Raw genomic sequence first — 22,919 nt, 5'->3', positions numbered from 1 at the left:
TAAATGGAAGGACAGCAGGATATATGAGGTAGGGATGAGAGGAGGATTCTGGGGGATACAGGTTTAAGTAAGGATGCGGTGGTAACTGATAGAACGGGGTTGGGTGGAGCTAACAATACTAAAAATGTGGTTTTTTTAAAAAGCCTAATAGAAACCCACAAGTTAGTAAGCTAATTTCAAAATACAATTTTTCAAAAGGAAATTGAATGAAGGTACCCTGCATGGATACACAATGCACTCACCAGAAGACATGGGCTATTAAATAAAAATTGCAGTGGCAGGCATGTACCTCCCTATGACTTACTGGTCACAGAAACTCAGAGCAATATAGGCTATTGCCAGGCTCTTGGTTTCCCACCATAGCACGTGGTAAGACAACACAAAGTTTGGCTGCAGGACATAGAGAAAGCAATTTCAAACCAGTCAAGAAAATTCTTCCCAGCTAGCCAGCTTCCACAGTGCCAGAAGGTTCTATGCAGTCTGCTGGGGAAGAAAAGACTTCAATGGTCTGACCCAGTGCTGGAATACCCCCGAATACTACAACACTGACCAACCAAGTAAGAATTACCTATGTGTATAATCGTGGCCTGATTGCTATGGGCCAATCAGCTGTTTTCTGATTGGATTTAAGGCCTGCTCCATAGAAAGTAATCTATGCCTGATACTATAAACCTGAAACAACAACAACAACAAAAAAAAAAAAAACCACATGGCTAGGAAGACCAGAGGCCCTAGAGTGGAACCTATTATTATTTAGCTAAATGGCTGTCTTATAAATTGCCTTCAAACCATGTTTATAATCACAGTCCTGAGCTGCTTTTAAGCTCAGTTAGAGATGCTTTTCGCAGTGCAGTCTGTGCAAATCCGAGTCAACACACTGACTTGTAACTAACTGATCAAGGTGCTGAGAATGAGAGACTGTAGGCACTCGGCCCAAGGTGGAGCACCTTCATCACACTGTCATGGAGGCTTGGGGAACACAGTGAAAAAGAAAGCATAAAAACACGTGAAGAGGCGGGGCCCGGGGAGGAAGACTTTCTCCTTGATAGGATATAGCTACTGTTCTCAGGAACTCATAGGACCTGTGGTTATCTGTACAAGATCAAGTCAGCCGAATCTGCAGTTTGGAGAGGAACTCATGAGGCCCCACCCCTTACTTACTTACTGAAGAGCTATTGAGAGCTGATGGCTACTCGGGGAGGGAGAATAATACTTCTTTGGTATTGAGAGGACAGTGGTAACTGGTAGATTACCCATGCTTCAGTAGGTCATCCTACACCCATTTCATACATGGGCAGTACTAATTGGATTTACTTGGTGATGTATGGAAGTATCCTTTGGAGCTGGGCAGATGGCTCAGCAATTAAAAGCACCAGCTGCTCTCTCAGAGAATCTGAATTTGAGTCCCAGCACCCACATGGCAGCGTCTGTAACTCCGACAACTGTCTGTAACTCCAGTTTCAAGAGATTTGACACTCTCTTCTTGCCTTCACATGTACCAGGCATGCATGTGATGTGATGTACAGACATATATGCAAGCAAAATACACATACACATAAAGTAAACTTCAATTTAAATGTTGTTTTTAAAGGACTGTTCTCTGGGCCAGACTGCCAGCATCTTCATGATTCAGCTGTGCCTGCTAGCAAGAGATGATCACAACCAGGCTTGTTAACTGCTGACTTTCCCTCATCAAAGGAGGGGTGGGGAGGGTCACTGGAACCTCACTGAAGTAGCCAGCTACTCCTCCCAATCAGTTATATGTAAGTCTGCCCTAATTACAAGTGGTTTCTGGGAGGCTGGGAAAGACCAGGCAGGGGTTCCATCAACAGAGCTATATATAGGAAAGCCATCATCCTTGTGAGGCACAGACTGTCCAGTGTGGCAGCTTTAAAGTAAGTAGCCCTTTCTTCTGCTTGCAACTCTCACCCAATCTCTGTAAGCAACCCTTAATAAACACGTTGGTTCCCCCAGCATGAACTTAGACAGAATCAAAGTTTGGTTTATAATTGGAACCTTATGAGGCCAAGGGTAGGTTAGATATTGCCTAGACACACCCCCTCACTGGCAGAAAATCCTCTTGACAGTTGGTATTTTAAAAAAGAAGGGGGAAGGACATGAAGTTGGGAAGTAGAGTGTGTTTGAGGAGAAGTGGGGGAGCGTCAGAAGAGGGAAATGGGCGTGGCTATGATTCTATTTTATTGTATACATGTGTCACATTCTCAAAGAATACATTTTTGAAATTGTTTAAAGAACTAACTGAGGTTTGAGCTGCCACCCAAGATACACATGTTGTAATCTGAGTCCAGTAAAATTGTTTCTACTAAGACATTCTCCAGAGGAACAGAACCCGATGTCTCCACAATGCAATGTTTACAACATCCAGAGCACAATCCAAAATTACTTGACATGCCAAGAATCGGGAGCATGTGACCTACTTTCAAGAGGAAAGACAATGGATACGAAACCAAATGTCCCAGATGTTAGAATAGCACGTAGGAATGTTCAAGTAACAATTATCACCATGCTCAAGGATCTGAAGGAAAATGTGTTCATGACGGACAAAAAGACCAAAACCCTCGGCAGAGATACGGGACTACGAAAAAGAACCAAGTGAAGATATCACATGAGCATCCCTTCCAATCACTATACACAGGGTTATAAATCATCTTGTTAAATGGCTAATACTCTGTATGGGTTATAATCCCAGTGGGTTATAAAAAATACCCTTTGGTCATTTGAGCTACTATGTGAGAAAACCATTCATTCAAACCCAGGAGACTCTAAATTCTTAACCACTCTATTGTACTTTTTCTCTAATAAGTAAACAAACAAACATACAAACCCTTGTGGAAACTGGAGAACATTTAGACCTGGATACTAAGAACAGTACGTGTCAAAAGCTGTCTGCAGTCAAAAGTGAGCTTAAAAAACAAAATGCATATTCTCAAATATGCAAATTAAAATGACTAACGAGCCAGTGGCTCACACATGAATTCTAGCATTCAGGAAAGTGATAGAGGCAGGAGCATCACGAGTTCAAAGCCAGCCAGGGATACATAGAAAGTACCATGTCAGCCTAGGATATATAATAAGACCTATCCCAGGAGGGAAAAATAAAAAGATTTTGAAAGAAAAAAATTTAATCCACTAGGTATTCTGAAAGAAATGAGGGGGAAATCAACAGGACTAAAAAGAATTTTTTTTTTTCAAAAGGCAGGAAGGCAAGCAGGCAGGATTGAAGGAAAAGAAGGCTCAGTAGTGAGAACAAATATGGGGATCAAAGTTGGGGTGCTATTACTCAGGCAACAAATCAGACATCCTGTAAACTCTGCTTCCAGTCTAGTTGAGAAAATGCAAGCCCTAGATTCTGAAACAGGGACCGTACTTCTAAAAGAATAGGTGGAAAATGACAGAGGAAGGTGTCTGGTGTGTTCTTCTGGCTCCTACACACATACACACACACACACACTCATACACACATACACACACACACACACATACACACATATACACAAACACACACACATACACACATACACAAACACACACACATATACACACACAAAGACACACACATACACACATATACATGCATACACATACATATACATACATGCATACACATACATATACACATACACAATACATAAAGACACACACACACACACACATATATATATATATATATATACACACACATATACATATATATATACACACACACACACACACATGCTTGCATAGGCATGCCCACACACATTCATACATATGCATGAATGTATACTAACACAGACATACACATACATGCATAAATAAATATTTAATAATCTAAATAAATCAAATAAAAAAAGAGCCAGGCATGAGGGTGTATGCCTATGGTACCAACTGCCCTGGAAGCTGAGACAGGAGGATCATTTGAGCCCCAGAGTACCAGACTAGCTAGGGCAATACACTGAGACTCCATTTGAATATAGAATACAGTGACAACAAATAGAAAAATCAAACAATATACATCACTTATTGAAGAAATAGAAAATAAAAAGCAGTAGGAAAGAGAAAGCTAATTCCTTGCAAAGATTAGCAGGCAAGCTTCTACCATGGCATGAATGGATTTGATTTGCATCCATCAGCATCAATAAGGCTGGAAGCCATTACTAAGAGTGTTGAGTGTAAGCTGCCCAATACAAAAACATTTATGCAGACTTTAAATACAGAAACCACAACATGCAGCTCACACCCTATAAGAGAGCGGGATATGAAGGAGCCATGTCAGCATCGCATGGTGGCTTCTTCTGGAGAACGTGTCAGACAGAAGAGAGCATGAGGGTGGTAAACGTTCACTTGTCTCTGAAACAACTACAGGCAGACATTAACAAGGCTTACGACAAAGTGCTCTCTGGTTTTGGTGCAGCGTGGTATCTTTGCCTGATATTCCATTACTAAAAATAAATTGCACTCTCTTTGTTTATTTCATTATTCTCCCATCCCCAACCAGGCTGTGAGGGACCAGAGGGCCAGCAAGAGGGAAAACCTAAGCCTGGGACCTTCAAGGGAATGTTTCAATCTTGAACACAAAACCTTGGGTTTTGTTTGTTTTGTTTTGTGGATTTGCTTAACAGAAGGATGTCAGGAACAAGTGTGGCCACAGGAATCTCTGGGTCCCTGCTCGGTGCTCAGTGCCTGTCTGTCCTGAATCTAGAACCAGGGCACTGGAGCAACGGTGTCTTGACAATGAAGAATGAGCATATGGGTAAACTAACCATGGTAGATGCAGAAACAGCCAATTGTTTACTAGTGTCTAAGTGCCAGTACACACTGACTCGGCACTCCCGAGAGCTCAGGAAGACACTGCTCAGTCTAGAAGAAAGGAAGGCCAGAGAGGCTGTTGTTCCAAACTTGTCTGAGATTTCCAAAGAAAACATAGAGGAGGTGGCAGGTCAACCATGGAATCTGCACTTACACTTCTTCTTTCTCAGACAGGCACTATGAGAGTGCCCTTAGTCACATCTCTCAGCAGTGGATGTGGTACCAACCCTGACACTTGCACTGTTGGCCAACAACAACTGGGAAAAGAGGGCAAGACGGCCCCCATCACTTCTGTAGAGAATGGTAAATGCATGCTGTGGTAATCTCCATGTTCCAGATGAGAAAAAAAAAAAAAAAAACCCAGAGGATGGGAAGAACTGAATTGTTTCCTGTCCCCAAATCCCCAAGTCCCAACCACTACCTACCCCCACTGCCTCACAATATAGCTGTGTGAATAATAATGTTTTTCTGTAAGTAACTAAAAAATGAAGTCACTAAAGTAGGTTCCTGAGAAGACACACAGATAGGAGATGGGCATTTAAGAACTAAGGAGAGAGGTTTGCAACAGAGTGTCTCTCACAGCCTTAGAAAGACCAACCTGGCCAACCCTGATCCCGAACTCCCAGCCTCCACAACTATGGAGAGGTTTAAACCCCCCTCCAGTGGCATTTTGTTATGGAAGTCCCAGCAGCCTGAGACAGAGATGGAAATTTGTCAAGTCTCACTAAAAGGGAACCAGAATTGAACCTCTGACACAAGTCTTCCTTCTGTTTCTGTGGCACAATAAGCATTAAACATTAGTATCTGCAATTAGTGTTCATAGAAAAACATCTTGCAAATTATATGTAAATAGGTATATAAAATACTAAGTTGGAGAAACTCAAAGTCACAATTTAATTGCATTTTTGGCATATGTATTGTATGGGATATGTGCATACTTGCATGTATGTGGATACATGTGGATCAGAGTGTACATGCATGTCTACGCATGTGAGTATACAGGCCAGAAGGGTATCCTCCCCAGTCACTCTCCACCTTATATATGAAGCAGGATCTCTCACTTGAACCCAGAGCTCATCAATACAGCTGGTGTCACGGGCTACTGGGACCATCCAGCATCAGCATGGGTGCTGGGGATCTGACCTCCACCCCTCAGTCTTGCATGACAAAGGCTTTGCCTGCTGAGCCACCTCCCCTGTCCCTATCCATTTCTTATTGCAGAAAAGATACAAAACATAAAAGACCACTGTTCCCAAAAATGAACACTGGACAGAATCAGAAAAAAGTATTATATATTGTCTATTTTATTATTATTATTATTATTATTATTATTATTATTATTATATTATTATTATTATTATCATCATCATCACCACCACCACCATCATTATCATTATTAAAACCTCACCAATGAGTTAACATCTCAAAGTCAAGACCAGTGGTTCTCAACCTTCCTAATGCTGAGACCCTTCAACACAGTTCCTCATAGTGTGGTGACCCGCCCCCCCCATCCAGAAAATTACCTTTTTTGCTACTTCACAACTGTAATTTTGCTACTGCTATGAATTGCAATGTAAAAATATGATATTTCTGATGATCTTAGGTGATTCAATGAAAAGGTCCTTCAATTCCCCAGGCTGAGAACCACTGGTCTAGAGGAAGCAATCTCAGAGGAATTAGCCCTTCCTAAGTGATCAAGGACCAGCTGTCACTCTTCCCCCTGGTCCGGGTGGACCGAGGGGAGCTGATCGGCTTAAATTATTCACTGTGGAAACAGGAAGGAAGTGGGCACATATCTACTGTGGGGCTAGAAAGCTAGCTTAGGCCAAGGTAGAGTGCCATATAAATCTACACAACCACATGTTAGCCTAGACTGTGGTGGCCTGCAGGAAGTCAGGCCAGGGATAGCAGGCAGTGTAGATATCTACACTCTTTCTGAAGCAGATATGATTGATTCTGACTCCACATAGTTGAATGCAGTGGTAAACTGACAGTAATGCAAGCTGGCCTGCCCCAAATCCCAGTCAGCAGAAGGCCTTCCCTCCTCATTGGAGCTGCCTCTGTCAGCTGACTGGGATCGCTGAGAACTAAAAGATTACATAAAGATGACCTAGGTCAAGCATAACCTAAAGTCCAGCCTCTTGTTTCACCCATCAACCCTGTAAGCTCAGGCCAGTGTTTCTAGTATTTAAGCCAGTTTGATTACCTTTGTTTCTGACTAATGATCATAGTTGAGATAAAGCCCAAGTCCTGGCCAGCTATGTCTTAGCATGTATATGCATGATTAGACATGTAAATGTTTATACCAATCAGCAATATAACATTTCTGAAAAGTTGTGCTATCTTCTAGACACTCATCAAAAACGACTTGTATTACTATATGGGCACTAGACAATACTAGAAAACACCTAATAGGTTCACAAAGAAATGATATCAGAACTTTGTAAACACGGCTCAGAGTTGTGTAGACCCCACTATGGAGCAGATTTATATTCTAATGAGCTCACTATTGCTCAAAACTGTGATAGAATTCCTCTTTTTAAAATGCTCCATTGTAAACTTACTTTTTTTTTTTAACTTCTGCTGCCTTCATGTGCCACCGATGACAGTAAAGAAGTCAAACAAACATAAAAGACAAAGCTTTGACGTCTTTGAATTTTAAAATTCAAAGAACCTGTCCATGCATCTGAAGTACCGTTTCAGCTATCAAAAATAGCCAAAGGCCTTCATGATTGTACCCAAAATAAAAAAGTTTGTAGATTCCATACTTTCATGCCATATTGCAAACTAGAGTTTTATCTCATGGATCAGTATAGAGAGCTCTAAAAAGAAATGCCCAGGGAAAGAATCAGCCTCTCCCTTTACCAGGAGCCCACTAGGGTTTCCCAGAAATGCAAGCCCAAAGTGACTCTGGGAAGCAGGTTCTTCCTCCTCCCAGTGACCACTGGCCGTGTTTGCCCCTCTGGTTCCCACCCTATCCAGACGCAAGCTACTAGAAAGTCACTGAGGTTCATCTCTCAGGTGGGTTCAGTGATTCAGGGTAGACCTGTTAGATTCCTCCTCACCGGAAGGAACCAGTCAGGCCAGTCTGGGGTCAAGTCTAAGAATCAAGCAGTAAAGGATCAATATAGGTTCACCATGGTGAAACCTATAGCCATTTATTTCGTCTAGATAGACCATGTTACTCTGGGAAGTTTGGATTAATCTGATCAACCTTTATAGAAAACTTCAAGAATGTACTGTGCTGGTGTGCCAGGAAGTTAATTTTCTCCAAGTTCTAAAGTGCAGGGCTAGAAAGCTAATCTAAATAAGAAAGGTCTTGTTAGCTAAGTCCAATAAAAGGCCAACATCTTTCTCAACACAGCAGAAGCATGGACCGAAGATGGCATACAAAACAGAAAGGAGCCAGAGCACGGTATAATTCTGTCTCCAGTGTCACACCCCTACCTCATATGTAACCTGTGTCACACACAAGCGTTCCTGCACCTCAGAGGACGCTGGTCTAAGTCGTGGGAGAGCAGAAGGAAAGACCACTTTTGAGGCAAATTCTGAGATTTCTCTGCAGCCTGCATAGCAGCAGTTAGCTTAGTCTCTACCACATCTGCCCCACCCTGACTCCCCATTTTATTTCCTCCATTGATGGCTCAACAGTCTCAGAATGTGCTCCAAAATTAGCTGTGAGCACAAAAAACGCAAACACAAGCACCATTTGTTATTTGCTCAGCAATTCTTGTTCCTGCTCCATCCAAGAGGATGGAAGCAGGTCATCAGATAAACATCCCATTAGCTCATTGGCAGACATCCTGGGCTGCAGGTCACAGACTGGCAGCTGATGGGTGCTCACTTGAGTGAGGCAAATAAATCCCATCTGCCCGTCACTTCACTACTGTGTGGCCCTCTGTGACAGTCCTCAGCTGAGAAACTTTGCCCTCAATGGCCCACAGAGGCGGCTTTCCTATTGGGTATTCCTTGCAGGAGCATCCAACCTTCAGGCCACGTGCACGTCAGAATAACTATGGATCTTCTGAATATACTTACAGACATCACATCCCAACCTCAAGGGCTGAGCATCCCTGCTCGGGGTGGTGTTTATCACCAGGCAAATGTTAGAACTACCTGGGGGACCGTTATTGTGGTCAGATGCCCAGGTTATGCTCCAGACCAGCTAAAGCAGGTAGATATGAGCAGCTGGCCAAGCTCTCCAGGTGATACCAACACACCACCAGGACTGAGAAGGAGCAGAGCAGAGTCACAGCCTCTGAACCCATGTGCGTAGGTCAGCTGCAGACAGCACACAAACATTCACAAATGGTTAATAGCTGTGCACAATAAAGCAGATATAGGGGTGAGGGGGGGAATAAATGATTCAATGAAACTGACCTATAAAGTTCATACCCATGAGTCAAAAAAACCCTGAATCCCATTAAAGAGCATTTTAGTGACTATTAATGATACACTGGAGTCTGTGTTCCTTGTTAAGGGTGCGGACGGCAATTAAGAAAAACCCTGTAATTGGGGCAGCAGTCTCTCTCCTTGGACTCACTGATTCTGTTTGCAGCTAACCCTCCCTGCCACAAGCAGACAGCCTAAGAAGGAAAACAAACAATAAGCCTCAGGCAATGGCTGAGCTGGACTGCAAAGCAATCCTGACTTATTTCCAAGGAAACTAGAACACCAAACAGAGTCACAGTGCATCTAAACTCTGAACAACAAAAGCAGGACCCAGCCAGGAAGAAACACTACCTGAAGATGCAGGTTCTCCAACTTTGCTAGGGAAAGTTTTTAGGCACACTGCTAGTAACAGAGCACCAGGAGATATGCTTAAATACACGATAGCCCACGGTTGTTCAAATGGAGGTGCAGAATGGACCCAGACTCCATGTCATGTTTTTAAACCCTGACACCCAAGTCACACCTCAGCTCAGGATATGAGAGAACAGCTAAGTAAATGATACTGGGGGTGGGGTGGGATGGGGTGGATATAAGCATGTTTTCAATGTGTCTGCATGTGTGTGTATGGATGCATGTGTATACATATACGGATGCTGGAGGTTCACATTAGGCAGCTTGCACAGTCACTCCCTTACATCTTGAGACATTGTCTCACTGAACCTGAGACTCACCAATTCAGCAAGGCTAGCTTGCCAACCATGCCCAGGAATACACCTGTCCCTGCTCCCCAGTGCTGGGATTACAGACATGCACCCTCATCTCTTGCTCTTTATGTGGGTTCTAGGTCCTCACGATTGTGTGCCATGAACCTTACCAACTAAACCATCTTCCCCATTTCCTAAATGGTACATTTTCAGTGGTGGTTTTCACACCAGATCATGCATCTGAATTGCCAGTGACTAGACCAAGCTGTGGCCCTCTAGACACTGCAGGTCTGACATGAGGCTGGAGGATGTATGTGTTGAAACATTTCCAGGTGATGCAGAATGCTGCTGGCCCAGGTTTCATGGGTTGCCCAAGCAACACTCATTATAGCATCCAAGGCTGAGGACCAGCACATAAAAAAAGCAGGAAAGCTCAGAAGGGGGTCTCATCAGAGTAGGGAACATTGTATCCCAGCCATGCTGCCAACCCGGTGCCTGGTAATAAGGTGTTCTGGTATCTACTTGCTCCTGATGCTTAAAACTAAGGCTTTGAAGCCAGGCATAAAAGTGCACACCTTTAATCCCAGTACTCAAGAGTAAGAGGCAGACGGATCTCTGAATTTAAAGCTAGCCTGGTCTACAAACCAAGTTCTAGGTCAGCCAGGGGTACACAGAGAAACCCTGACATGGAAAAAACAAAACTAAGAAAATTTAGAAAATGAAGGTTCCATTCCAAGGCAATCCTGCATTCCTTGCAGAAATAAAACTTTTTCAAAGGGCAGTTATGCGTGAAATCTTAACACTAACATACGCCAAAAGAAAGTGGCTTTGGGGACAATAGTGCGGCTTCCAAAATAGTCTCAGCTGCCAGTAACACTGTTTCTATTAACAACAGATGATAAATACATCTGTGGTCCTATAAGACTCTACCACCTGGCAACACTGTAGTCATCTTAATCTAAGTGCATAACTCTATGATGTTCATGCAGGGAGGAAATGCGCTAATAAACTCCTTCTCAGAATTATGGCACTGCCATTGTGTGACACATGACTGTGTAAAGAAGGCAAGTCCTCGCTTGTGACCTCAGCCCCTCAGCCCACGTGACCCACAGAATGTCAGCGGTGCATGTGGTCCATTCCAACCTCTCTGCTGTTTAGACTCACCTGTCACTACTTTGCAGTGCTGCCTGGGTCCCTCGGCCTCGGTAGATGGAGTGGGGGTGGAGGACCATTTGCGTCTGATCAGATGCTCTCTTCCGCTGAATGGGCCCCCTGAGTTGTTGAGGGGCTGGATAAACACCTGCTCCTGCTCGAGCTGGATGAGGCCAACCTGCTCAGAAAGAAGAAGACAAGACATTGGTCATCCTCATTCACACACACTCGTGGCCCCAGCAGTATGTTGGCTGTGCTTTGGTTTGCCACATCTGGGCTTCTGCTTCCATCTGTTGCTGAGCTCCATGGCATCTCCATCTGACTTAAGAATACTCCACTGAGTAGTTATATTGGGAGGTTTGGATGGGTGGGTGTCTTAGATAAGGTTTCTATTGCTGTAATAATACACCATGACCAAAACCAACTTGATAGGAACGGGTTTATCTCACCTTGCAGATCCCAGTGTGCATGCACACACCACACACACACACACACACACACACACACACACACACACACACATTCGTGTGCAAGCATGAATGCATATACACACAAAAGTGCACTGTAGTGTGTATGAGAAGGTCAGGGACAACTTTTGGGAGTCAGTTCTTTCTTTCTACCATGTTAGGCTTGCTGGCAAGCCTTTACCCACTACGCCATCTTGCCAGCCCTGCCCTGCATCATTTACTCACTCTCTCTCTCTCTCTCTCTCTCTCTCTCTCTCTCTGTCTCTCTCTCTCTGTGTCTCTTTCTCTCTGTCTCTCTCTCTCTCTTCCTCTCTCTCTCCCCCTCCATCCCTTCCTTCCTCCATCCCCTCTCTTATACTCACATATAAGAGATATGTATGATATCTGTATATACTCACATATACAAAATATATGTGATATATGTATATACTCACATATAAGAGATATACACACATATATGCATACACAGAGACAGAGAGAGACAGAGAGAGACAGGGACAGAGAGTCAAAGAGATATGCTGGGGTTAAATCTAGTCCCTGTCATGAACTGTGGCAGGCTAGTCAAGTACTCTACAACTGAGCTATATTTAAAGCCCTAAAAAGCACCCCCTTATAAGTCCACCTGAGGTGATGGTGAGGTGGCTTGCCTCAGTTAAGGAATTATGGACAGTTGCTCTTGCAGAGGACCTGGGTCTGGCTCCCAAGCACCCACGTGGTGGCTCACAACTGTTAACTCCCATTTCAGGGGATCGAACCCCCTTTTCTGGCCTCCTTGACTACCATGCACATGGGGTGCATAGACTTACATGCAAACAGAACAGCCATACACATTAAGTTAATCTCAGTGCTCTATTTGAGCTAGGTGTAGTGGCACACACCCATAAGCCCAGCTCTTGAGAGCCTGAGGCAGAAGGATCAAGAGTTTGAGTCTAGCTTGGGATAAATGAGACCCTATCTCTAAAGTGCAAAACAAGTGTGGTAATCTACTATGGCGGCACCTTTCAAACTGCTGGGCCAGAACGTTATATCCCTAGTGGGAAAATGTATCTTGTCCTTCTTTGAGGATATTTAAAATAAACACTAAGACAAAGGAACCAGGCCCACATGTAGTATTAATTCCAAGGGGTAGAGGATGACTTACAAATTTCCACCCCAAACTTGAAACTTTAAGAGAAACCAAGAGAGTGTCTAAGGATTTGATTTTTGTATTCTAATTTTAAATGGCCATCTTAGAAACAGTATTAAGGTGTGTAATAAGACCTCAGGCCTTCCTGTATTTATAAGGCAGGGTTGTCAGGCTCAGAAGAATGGTTTATATAATCTCAAACCCTAGTGAAAGGCTTGATTCCAGATAGCCAAAAGAACTTGAAAACGAAATTGAATGTTAAATTTCTAAGACAGCACTGGATATTTAAAGTGAAAAATCACATTTGTAAACGAGCCTAAAGATAAATCATAATCCTCTTAACAGTGAGTGTAAATACTTGCTACCTAATAAGATTTATGAATCAAATGAAAAACTTAAAAACTAGTATTTTTAACTTGTCAATTTTTTTTTCTTTTTGAGACAGAGTCTCCCTGGCTAGCCTAGAACTCACAGACATCTCCAGAGTGCTGGGATTAAAAATGTACACTAACACACCCAGGTTAATTTATCATTTTGGTAGTGTAAATATTAATGGGGGGTATATAGAGGACTTTCCCTGGAAGTAATGCTGACTGTGTTGAAGCAGCTGGCCCGCCCTGCCTGGGATGCCTTCTGTGACTGTCCTTCCTTATATGCAGACAGCAAAGCAAAGCAAACCTCCCACAAGAAGCTGAAGCTGCCAAAGGTGAAATGTCCCACTCTGAACGCTAATGTTTGCAGCATCCCCTCTCCTGAGCCGCACAGCTCAGGCCTGCCTCGCCCAGCACAGGTTCAGACTGGGCAGACCTACCTTAAGGAGTCAAGCATACACATATTCATCCTCGCCTCCTTCCATGTCTAAAGCCATGGTAGGTAAAGAGCTTGCCAAGGAAGCATGAAAGCCAGACATGATGCACATGCTTATAATCCCAACACTAGAGAGGCAGAAACAGGAGGCTCCCTGGGGCTTACTAGCCAGTCAGTGGAGCCTACAAAGAGGAACCAGGTCTCATTTTAAAAAGCAAGGCATACAGTATCTAAGGATAGCCAGGATTGACCTTTGACCCCCCCCCCCAAAGCATGTACTTATATTTCTCACAAAGAAAAAAAAAAAAAACATCATACTGACCCAGGGGTTCAAGCCCTATGTGGCAGAATCACCTAGAAACCTTGGGTTAGGTTCAACAATGTGCCCTTCTAACAAGTCCCCCAACAATGACAGACAGTGCTGGTCTGAGGGCAATTTAACAATACTATCCTCTGAACAACACTGCAGCTTATCTCAAGCTGGGGACCATCTTCTTTAGGCCAAATAAGCTTGTTAGGTTCTACATGGGAAGAGTAGATCAGATCAGCTCCTCAGAGCACCTACAACCTCGAATCCTTCCCAGCATGCAGTGTGAGACCATACTTCCAGCTCTAAGCAGAGTTCAAGGTTCTGATTTTATAAGAACCTTTGCCAAGATCAACTCACAGACTTTACTGCCTAAATGAGACTGTCTCAGCGTGGCACTGTGTGTGACCTGCAGGAGAGCCTAGCTTCTCTCCCTCCTCCCATCTCTCTCCCTCCCTGCCCCCCTCTACTTGGAGGTTAAAACTTGAGTTTGCTTACTCAGACTTCTCAGAGAGTATGAAGGGAAGAGGTGGGCAGGTGCAGAGACTCAAATACCGACCACGCCTTCTGTAATAATTGGCCCTCAGCTCTAATGCAAGGCTGGGTTCTTCTGGAAGCACTCTGACAGTGGGAGGCCAAAGCCGGCTCCAGTCCCCCAGTCCCTTCAAAGCCAGTTATTCTTCTCATGCAGTGTGTGGAGCAGCCTAGAGATAGAGATGCCCGTCTGGTGGGAAACCCTTCACACACATAATCAAAATCTCTTACTTTAGTGAAAGGATTTTTTTCAGGGCATCTTTTTTGGGGGAGGGGGGGTCCCACATACAGCTTTCCTTCTACTGGGGCAGGAAGAGAACAGTGCTGGAGAGATGGAACAGGTCAACTGTACTTCAGCTGGCAGCTTTCAGTCCTCATTGGATCATACCTTCAAACATAGACATAACCAGGACAAATATGTGAAAAAAAAAAAAAAAAACAGCTACATAAACTTGCCAGCCTGTGGGCTAGCCATGGAACCCCACCTCCAGGTCTCACTTGCATCATTTAGAACAGTAGTTCTCAACCTTCCTAACATTGAAACCCTTTAAATTCAGTTCCTCATGTAGTGGTGACCCCCAACCATAACATTACTTTTGTTGCTACTTCATAACTGTAATTTTGTTACTGTTATGAATCCTAATGTAAATATCTGATATGCATGATATCTGACATGTGACCCCTGTAAAAGAGCAACTTGGTGCCCCACCCCACAAGGGGTGGCAGGCCACGGGTTGAGAACCACTGGTCTAGAGGCCCCATGGGTAATTCTAACCCTCATCCTACCTGCACAGGCCTGGGAATAAGATGCGCTGTTGTCCCATAAATATGTACAACTTGTGTCAAAAGCATGTATATGCCATTTGTGTCCCCCACTCACATTCTTACTCTTAAGTGGTCTCCGGTCCTCCTCATCTCCCCCTTACCCCCAACTCCTTGCCCAAGCCCCCACTCCCAGCAGTCCAATGTTTGTCCCCATGTTATCAGACATTTTTACAACCAAATAGTTCCACAGAGGCAGGATCAGAACCAGATCCTTCCTGATTTTTCTCAAGCTGGCTCAGATATCACTAAACTAGCTACCCCAAAGGGCACTTGACTGGGAGCTATCATCCCCAGCTACATGATGTTTTAGTATTACGCGAAGAGCCCTGACATCCAGGCCCCACTCTGGGATGGATTAGATAGCTCATCAGGAAATTCGGTGGACAGCCATAGACAAGATCTACCACCATAGGTTTTAACAGGATGTGGAGACTCAAGCTACCTCAGGCCTTGACTTTCATGTCTAGAAGCACCTGGATTTGGAACCTGGGCCATCCCATGACTATAAGGCTGGAACACTGCAGTGTTGCCCCAAGAGTTATGTAGGGATTCTCAGGCCTATGCTGTCTCTGTCATGTCAGTGTGTGCAGGGTAGCAGTCAAAATTGCCCTCATGTTCTGTATGTGCAGGGGTTTGGTTGGTGTGAAGGAGAGGTATAGAACCTGCCAGATCCTACTGAGCCAACTAGATCATTGGAGCCTTCCCAACACCCATGCAGTACACACAGACATGAGGGCCTTCTCAACCTGTACCCTCAGTCTCGCTGCCACATCTGCAAATGTGGAACTCCTGAATCCAGATGCCAGGCCCCTTGCTGGCCTCTCCATTTCTGCTCACTGCAGTCAGATAGCTCAAAAGAGCCGCAAGCTCTCTGTGAAGACTCCCTTGTGTGGCTGCCATCCTTCCCATGGTTATTTCCCCCATCAGCCTGAGCAGGTCAACCCACAGGTCCCTCCTCCAGTCTTCTCCACTATGTTCTCACCAGGATATCCCCAGACAACTGCTACAAAATCCTTTGTCACCATTTGGCCCAAGTGTAAACCTGGACCAACAGCAGCAGCAGGAGCACCTACAAATGGCCCATGAGTTGGGCTCATTGGTCAGTTTAACCAGCCCGGCAGGGTCTCTGCTCAGAGCTGAGAACCACTGTTCTATGGGAAATTTCACATGCCACCATCTGGTGTACCATCACATCCTAACATGTCCATTCAGTTCATCTCCCATCATCCCCTAAATAGGCCATCCTACCCTCCCAGTACCACTACCAACTCATAGGTCTTGGGAGGACCTAAGCCTTGGTCGCTTGGCCATAACTCCTCTGTCCTAGAACATGAGATTCACTCCCTTCAGCTCCAACCCTCTTTTGACTGAGGCTCTGCCCTGCCTGGCTCCAGTTTCTATCTTCCAGAATTCTCTATCATTCCTCAAGTTCATCTTCCACAAAAGCTGCAGTGAGCCTTCCTTCTATGCACATGAGGACCATCTTCTCAGACAGGGCTGCGTCAAATTTATCTCTGAGGCTTGGTAGGAGCCTACCCAAGCATTCTGCCCATGGCAGGTATGGAAAGGTGATTTATTTGATCAACTGTGCTGACCGGTTGATTTATAACTGGAAATAAATCCATAGGACTGACTATAGGAGAAACCTGGTTTTAATGTCTTAATAAGTCAGGCTCTCAGTGAAAGATTTTACAGATAGATCTTATTCTATTCCATCAACAGCAGGGCAAGGCCAATGTCACTTATCCTTTGAATGGCTTCAAGTGAGGAGAGCTTCAAAAGAGTTAAGGACTGGCTCAAGGTCAGTCTCAAAATGACCAGGCCTTTTCCCCCCATGCATTTGCATTCCTGAGCAGAAAAGTGTACCCCCCCCCCGGCCTCCTGAGAAAGACCAGACAGTGATGGTGATTGTTTCAAATATAAAGGTTGCAGAGACATTTCCTGTCATCCACAGCTAACGAAGGTCAGGCCTTTGCTGCCATTCCGCATTGGGAGAATATACTTCAAGAATGCAGCCAGGAGCTGAGGAGCCAGCTTAGTAGGGAAAGAGTCTTGCAAGCATGAAGACCTGGGTTTGATTCTCAGAACTTGTGTAAAGGGGAGGACATGTAATCTCAGCATGCATGCATACACACACACACACACACACACACACACACACACACACACACACGAACAAACACACAGGCATGTACACATAAGAATGCAGTCAGTTTAAGAGGACTCTGGGTCATCATTCCACCTTGAGATTTTCTTTCTAGAAAAATGATGTCACTTGGCAGAATTCCAAAGAGAAACCTGAGCCCCACTAAGACTCGTTTAGAACGGAGTCAGAGCCTGGCATCCTAAGAAGTTCTGGAAAGTTCTGGAAAGCTGCGGGTGGGTGAAACAGAATGATTAAAAGTGCAAAGAACAGGGAGAGAGGTCAAAGGAGAGGAGGTCACGCTGAAGCTGTGTGAGTGCCCTCCCAAGAGGAAGCTAGAGGCCTTGGAATTTTCTGGTCAGATTCTCTTTAATTCTTCCATCTTCAGCTTCAAACTCCACAGCAGTCTTTTGCCCTTCTTCAAAGACCTAAGAATGTGTTCTGTATTTCCCAACATATTTATGATTTACATGACCAGTTCTTTAGTGATATGAATTGACTGTACCTATGTCAATATAGTGATGACTTGCATAATGATAACAACTCAGTTTAATCTGTCTGATCTCTTCTGAGTAGTTGCCATACTCTAAGAATTTTGCCCAGACTAAGCCCTATCCAGCTGCACTTGACCAAGAAAGTTTGCATTAGAAAACTGGGCAAGTTAATAATGGACCAACCACAGACAGCTGGATAATGCTATCTCGTAAAGTGCAAGGCCAGCATCTCAACCCTGTCTCCTGATTCCAAGGGCCATGTGCCTGCCAGCTGCTTTCCTTAGGACAACACCGCCAGCCTCTCATAACCTCAGCTGCTGCTGGAGAACTCACTGGGTAGGAAGCCTCGGCCTCCATTCTTTCCTATCTACACACACTTCCTCCCCTAAAAACCAAAGTGTGTCCTCTCTAAGGGCTCCAAGAGAACCGTAAGAACTCTACAAGTGATTGTAAAAGGTACACCCCCTACCATCCCACCCCACACAGCACACACATGCCCATGGTGGGTCACAAAAATGGTGCTCTCTTTTCTGACCAGCCAGAGCAAAGGTGGTCACCAAGATAACCAACTCGCTGTCTACTTCTCCTGACAGAGACGCCATGCTGTGTGGAGCACAGCCGTGACTTCAGAAGAGGCAGACCTAGGGGCACTTTATTCTTCTTGCTCCTTCTGGGATGGTCTTGGAAATCGGACTGGCTACTTAATGTTCCACAGCCAGAGCGATTTGGTGTCCTCTCTGGCACTACGGCTCGTATACGGTATTTCCCTGCAGGCCGCATCCTTGGCCACAGTGGAGTGAGCAAAGCTTCTGCAGAGCTTCCAGAACAGCCACTGCTCAGTCCATCAGACCCAATGGCAGCCTGCAGCCTTCCTTCCCCATTCCTAAAACAGTCATTTCACCAACGCTCACTTCAGACAAGCCATGAAGAGCCTTTGCTGCAACTGACACTCAGTCTCTCTCCCTGAAGCTTCCCTCCCCTGCCCCCACTGCCCTGACAATCCATGAAGTTCAGTTTGGAATTCTGCTGGTCCTCTGCCACCCAGTGTTAGTTACAGGAGGCTTGGGTAAATTCATTAGGAGAGATACCTTCTCCACCAGCCTAAAGCTCCTTGCTTTCCGATTCCATGGTTACAGGAATCCTTCCAAAACTACGCTACATCTAAAGACTCCATGAAATGTAAATAAAACGAAGCAGCAGAAACAGAAAACAATTAATCCTTGGGCCTGGGGTCTTTGAAGATCCAAAAAGTGCAGCTGGCATAGCTCTTCCTGATAAGACAGAGAAGAGGAAACACCAAAGACCCACGCCTCTCCCTGCCTCCAACACAGGGGGAAGGGGGTGAGTTATACTCTGTGCCCTATAAACAATTTAGCAGTGCTCTGTCCTGGCAATGTAGCTCCCTTTAAACAAAGTCGCAATAGCTCTGAGCACAGACAGCACAAATGCCAGGAAGACAGACAGAGCGCACACTATTCCGGCCCCCGTGAGGACACAGCCATTTGTAGACATTAGCTATGGCAAAACATACTAACAACCAAAATACTACCCAGCATTCAGGATAGAGGAGGTTAAACATAGCCATACCCACACGTTTATACACCTCACATAGGTGCCGTCACTCAAAAAGAACAGCATTGGCAGCATTGGGAAGACAGGACTGAGACTAGATGACTTGAAATGTGTAAAATACTCACTTTCTGCTCCTTTCTAGGCAAAGCCTGCCAATCCCTGCTCAACATGAGTCTTTCAATACAAGAAGGCTTTTGGAATACCCCCACCCAACAGCTACCAAGAGCTATCTTCTGGACCATGCCCCTTACCCATGTCTTGTAGCTGAGACTATCCTGGCAAACACACGCACAACTGCACACTTCAGAGAGCTTCTACCCTACTTAAGGGACCTAGCATAGCTTTACCACCCACCTGGGAGGACAACCAAGCCAAAGATGGGGTACAGGGCAATCTCAGGTAGCTAAAGGTCAGAGACTTTTTTTCCTTTGTGTCCTTCAGTCACCTTGATGCTAAGAGACTAGCTGCCAGTCATGTCTCTTCCCTCCTGCTCTCGGCCTCTGTCTACGTGTACCAGAGGAGAGTGTCCAATGTGCAACTTGCACGAACAGGATGAATAAGGCAGACTAAACAACAGCAGTGTCTCCTCAAACTGGAATTGAAAAATCTCAAGACTTACAAGTCCACCCGCAACTGGCTGGGGTGAACTCAAGAGTCTTGGCTGGGTTCCTTTCTCTAAGGCACAGCGCCCTCACATGGTGCCAAAGGGCAGTGCAGTCTTCCTGAAAAGTTGGCTCAAATGCTATCCGAGAGAGGAGGCTCAGCAATCACTCTGGGAGGACTTTACATCAATGTTCTCCAGATTTCCAGCCTGGGCTCCTTCACAGATAGCTCCTCGCTGGAAACTTTACACCAAGAAGTATAAACTCTGACCTCTCCAGAAATTCATGAAACCGCAGCAAATGGGATTCAGATGTTTCTATGTACGGTACAGGGATGTGACCTAGACTTGAAACACTTTGGCAAAGAAGAAGAAGAAAAAAAACGAGAGAAGTGATGTGGGCCTTTGAGTCCCTCCCAGAACATGATACAGCACTGACCCGAGTCCTAAAGTGATCTGAGCCTTTCTCACTCCACTTAAGCCTCTTCGCCCACAGCTCCCCTGTGCCCCCGTTCCACACTGATACCTACCAGGCCCCGCCACAATCTGTGCCTTTGCCTTCTCTTGCGGAGGCTGCCAATGTCTCCCAGTTAAACAAAAATAAAATGAGACCTTTAAATTTTCCTGAAAATTAGGCTGCTCCTGGAAATTATATCCACAGGTCACCCAACACTGACCCACTACTAAGAAGACAGAAGCGTCGTCAAGTAAAATCTTGGAGTCGTGGGCTTTCACACTTTGCCACTGGCTGTGTAGGTGGCGATGTAAGGTAAGTGAAGGGGCAGCTTCTCTGTCCCAGGGTGGGCTGCCAAAACACAGTATCAAAAATCGACTATCCCAGAGGTCTGCTGTGACAACATATAGGAAAACAATGCAGATACTGCATGCTCTGAGTGATGCCAGGCTCTTCCGGGAACAAACCATCTGCCAGCCACGTGCTCTCCTTGGGGGCACCCTGGAGAAGCAGAGAAGAATTTGGCTGGGCACCAACGTAGCCAAGTGCTCAAGTGTGAGCCCAAAGAGAGCAAAACCGCCCCAAACTTCCTGTGCCTCTCCTTGCACTTGTCACAGATGTCTCAAACACAGTGAGGCAAGGTCTTTGAGAAGAGAAAGTGTAAGTGCAAGGCTTACACCTGGGGTCAGGTGAGCACCCCACAGTTCTCATCAAGGGTGCATCCAGATAAATGCCTACTGTGAAGTGAGAAAGTAAAGGTACTGACTATAGTTCCTCTCTTGGTCTTACCTTTCAGCTAACAAAAATGAGACTAACCATGGCCTGCCTTGGGTCCCCTCTTAGTATAAGAACGATCAAGGGACAGAAGAGAGGTACATAGATACCCCATTCCCAAACAGAGGAAATGAACACTTTAGTGCTTCCCCATAACATGCAGAAAACATACACACCTGTGCTGATGCTGGGAGATTGGGAACGACAGGTTCATATTCTTCCCTCTAGGTGAGCTATAGCTAATATCTCAGTGCAACCCCACCTCGGCCAGGTTCAGCACACAACAGAAGCCAGGACAATGACAGGCCTTCCCTTGTGCTCCCTCTGCTAGGAAAGCACAGTCTGAAAGGCCAAGTGAAGGAGATGGAGAGGTAGGTCTTCTCCCGCCCAACCCTCCGCGGGACCACCCCAGGAGAAGCAACAGACTGGGCAGGGCAGACCCATAGGGGGCGCGGGGAATACCAGGCCGCCGGCGGCGCCGCAGGCGCTGAGGGACACGAGGGAGCCCGGGTGGCCCAGGACTCGTCCAGAGTAGAAGCACAGCTCGGCAGGGTGTCCGCTGCGCCCCGAGACACCCGCCTCCTCCACCTCGAAGCCTGGGGACAAGAAGCGCAGGTCGCGACGCAGATGCAGGTATAGGTCGCGCCCAAAGGCCGGCAGGTGCAGCAGCAGGGCGCGCTCTCCTTGCCCGGCTCGAGGGCCACCTGGAGATGCTCGCGGTAGCCGCCACCGCCGGAGCCCCGCTGCTCCCGGCAGCAGCTGCAGGTGCACGTCGTCCGGGAGCAGCCGCCTCGGGAGCACCACCTCCACGTCGGCCGCCGCGTCGCCGACAGCTGCGGGGAGAGAGGACACGCGTCAGCACCGGCCTGGCCACCAGGGCTGTCGGCCGCTCCGGCGCTGGCTAGCCGGTCTCTGTGGGTCTCACGCAGCCGTGACCCCGCACTTCCTTCCCTCCCCGAGCCGGGCCTCTCTGAGCCGGCGAAGCCACTCGATCGCACCCAGGAACAGAACGCCATCGGCGTGCTGAGAGGGAACCGGAGACCAGTTCTCCACCCGCGGCCTTTGCTCTCCTCCTCCGGGGATGCTGTCAGCGGTCCACCCATGCACCCGGGCGCCAGGATGCTTCGGGAAGGCACCGGGAAGGTGGCCGCGAGAGCTAGGAACGCTACCTGTGCCCGGGTCCAGCCCCCACACCAGCAGCAGCAAGGGCAGGACGAGAGGGGGCAGCAGGGTGCCGTCACACATGGTACTCGGGACCAGCAGCCCCCAAGACCGTAGCGGCAGAGCTGGGGCGCGCGAGGAGGCGACGCCAGCCGGAGTGAAGCCCTGCAGCCTTTGGAAAAAGTAATTAGCGCTGCGGACAAACCCAACATGGTAAATACTAAGCCCCACCTTCTCCTTGGAAAGTAGGCGGTGATTGGGCTTTTGCTTTCCTCTGCCCCGCCTTCCCTGTCCGTATTGGTTAGGGCCGGTCGAAACCAACGTGCGTAGTTAGGTTGTAAGCACTTTCTTACACGTGGTTTCTAGGCAGTAGGTAGGCTGTGACACCAGGTGGCAGGCGCGAGCCGACTCGGTTGCGGGATCCTGGAGCAGCCAGGGGGACACCAACCTGGTCTTCAGTTTGCTCTCAGTTGGGAGATCACCTCTAAGGCTGCTGCTATAGCTTCCCAGGAAGATAGGCCAGACCAACCAGTTCGGTACCAGAAAAAAAAAAATCTCTATGTATTGAAGTGACTCCTATTTTTGATTTGTTTGGGC

The 22,919-nt window shown here is 46.3% G+C and overlaps 1 protein-coding gene across 2 annotated transcripts in view; it reads right to left on the bottom strand.

The window, feature by feature from the left end:
• The window catches only part of Adamts17 (ADAM metallopeptidase with thrombospondin type 1 motif 17), a 303,487-nt gene extending 280,983 nt beyond the window's left edge, over positions 1-22,504 (bottom strand). For both annotated transcript variants that reach the window (XM_076935565.1, XM_034511269.2), the window contains exons 1-3: positions 22,331-22,504; positions 21,624-21,994; positions 11,070-11,235 (exon numbers count right to left, since the gene is read on the bottom strand). In XM_076935565.1, coding sequence (XP_076791680.1) covers positions 11,070-11,235; positions 21,624-21,994; positions 22,331-22,406 — 613 coding nt within the window. In that variant the 5' untranslated portion in view covers positions 22,407-22,504. The remainder of the gene's footprint in view (positions 1-11,069; positions 11,236-21,623; positions 21,995-22,330) is intronic.
• Positions 22,505-22,919: the final 415 nt, after the last annotated feature.

This window comes from Arvicanthis niloticus, chromosome 1 (assembly GCF_011762505.2).
Source record: "Arvicanthis niloticus isolate mArvNil1 chromosome 1, mArvNil1.pat.X, whole genome shotgun sequence".
Taxonomy (NCBI): domain Eukaryota; kingdom Metazoa; phylum Chordata; class Mammalia; order Rodentia; family Muridae; genus Arvicanthis; species Arvicanthis niloticus.
The sequence above is the reverse complement of the archived record's forward strand: the minus strand, read 5'-3'. Positions and strand labels throughout refer to the sequence as shown.